At 34.3% G+C, this 1,588-nt stretch overlaps 1 protein-coding gene across 1 annotated transcript; it reads left to right on the forward strand.

Annotated features, from left to right (window-relative positions):
- The first annotated feature begins 216 nt into the window (after positions 1-216).
- Positions 217-1,041, forward strand: LOC121124212 (uncharacterized). Its single transcript, XM_040719354.2, has 2 exons — positions 217-321; positions 387-1,041. The coding sequence occupies exon 2, from the start codon at positions 393-395 to the stop codon at positions 924-926; it is 534 nt and encodes a 177-aa protein (XP_040575288.1). The 5' UTR covers positions 217-321; positions 387-392; the 3' UTR covers positions 927-1,041.
- The last annotated feature ends 547 nt before the right edge of the window (positions 1,042-1,588 follow it).

Genomic DNA, 1,588 nt, shown 5'->3' on the forward strand with positions numbered 1-1,588 from the left:
AAAATGCAAATATCATTAAATTATTATATATCTATTTATTAAAGTAGCTACATATTTTTTTACCTCAACAATGGCCAAGGTACATCATAACAGTAGATTAAATATTGTATGAATCATGATACAAAGGCAAGATGAAATTCACAACTTAAGACTCTCGGGGTTTCCTTTATACATATATGCTGTCTAACAAAAAGAGTGCGTTGATTTTTTTTTTAGAAGTTATTTCTAATTATTACCATTGTTGTGTATGTCAACCATCTCCTATAAATACAGGTGATTTTGCAATTCAGCATAGACATTTGTGTTTCTACTGTAAAGAAGGTAAGATGATCCATTTTATGCGTTAAAGCAAACTTGCTTTATAATCTTTGTAAATTTTTTTGTAGTCCACAATGAGAGGAACGTTTTTAAATATAGCCTTTATGGCAGTCTGCTTTTCCCTTACTCAAGCAACACTAATTCTTCCAGCTATCACAATCGGTGGTGGAGCTCTTGCAGGATTAGCTCTTCTCAAAGCAGCTGCCATTAAGGGTGGTATTATTGGAGCTATTATCGCTCGTGGAAGTGGACGAGGAGGTAGACGTGGAGGTAGACATAGACATTACGGCAAACGTTCCATCGATGAATTTGAATCTGTTTTACTCTCTGCCTCTCAACGCGATGCTTCTGACTGTGCTAAAAAATTAGTCTGTGAAGTGAGTGGACTTACTTTGGAGGATATGAACTCTGAGGAAACCATGATCGCTCGTCTATTCAATCCTGATCATTTGGACGTCACGAAAGCTACAGTTGAATTCGATTTAGCTGCTCAAATTGGAAAACGTGTTGGAATCCAACAATGCTCAGTCATCTATGAAAGATGTCCTCACAGCAGACGTCAATTAATTGACATTTTCAGAGATCCCCGATTGGGAAATGAATTCTAAGTATTAGATGTGCCATGTCCAACCTTTATACCAAATTTTTATGTATCCTCATGTAAATCAAATTTATAGATAAATCTATAACAAAACAAATATATCTACTATTTACCATTTAAAATTGTCTTTTCTTTCTAACGGACTAGTTAAAAACCTTATAGAAATATCAAACATATTTTAAATATAGGATCTATGACATGAAAATCTATAAATTATCAACGGGGTTTATCCTCTTCCCCTTCACGTGCTGTAACACAAAGGTTCTTTGTAATGCAACTCCAACATATGATTATGGAATACAGTAGATTTTATTCGTAAGAATCTTGGAAAGAAATCTTTTTTTAAGAATTTACGGTACCCTGTATCTTTAGAAGACGAGGCACTCACAAGAAATCAGCTAACTATGCATGATATTTGTATTCCCCTTGTTGTGTTATGTACCGGGAACTTTACTTTCCTCATATGAAACATACATGCTAAACATTTGGCCCGTTCCTTGGCATTTCAAAATAATTTTTTGTAATTAAAAAAAAGACTTTTGGTTGTCAAGTTGTGATGAATGGATTAAGGAAAGAATTTATCTAGTAATTGGATACATAGGGTTATGTCATCTATTTCCCGAATAGCTGATCGAAGAAAATTCAGGGCTCATATTCAAATAGCCACGG

This window comes from Lepeophtheirus salmonis, chromosome 9, assembly GCF_016086655.4.
Source record: "Lepeophtheirus salmonis chromosome 9, UVic_Lsal_1.4, whole genome shotgun sequence".
NCBI lineage: Eukaryota > Metazoa > Arthropoda > Copepoda > Siphonostomatoida > Caligidae > Lepeophtheirus > Lepeophtheirus salmonis.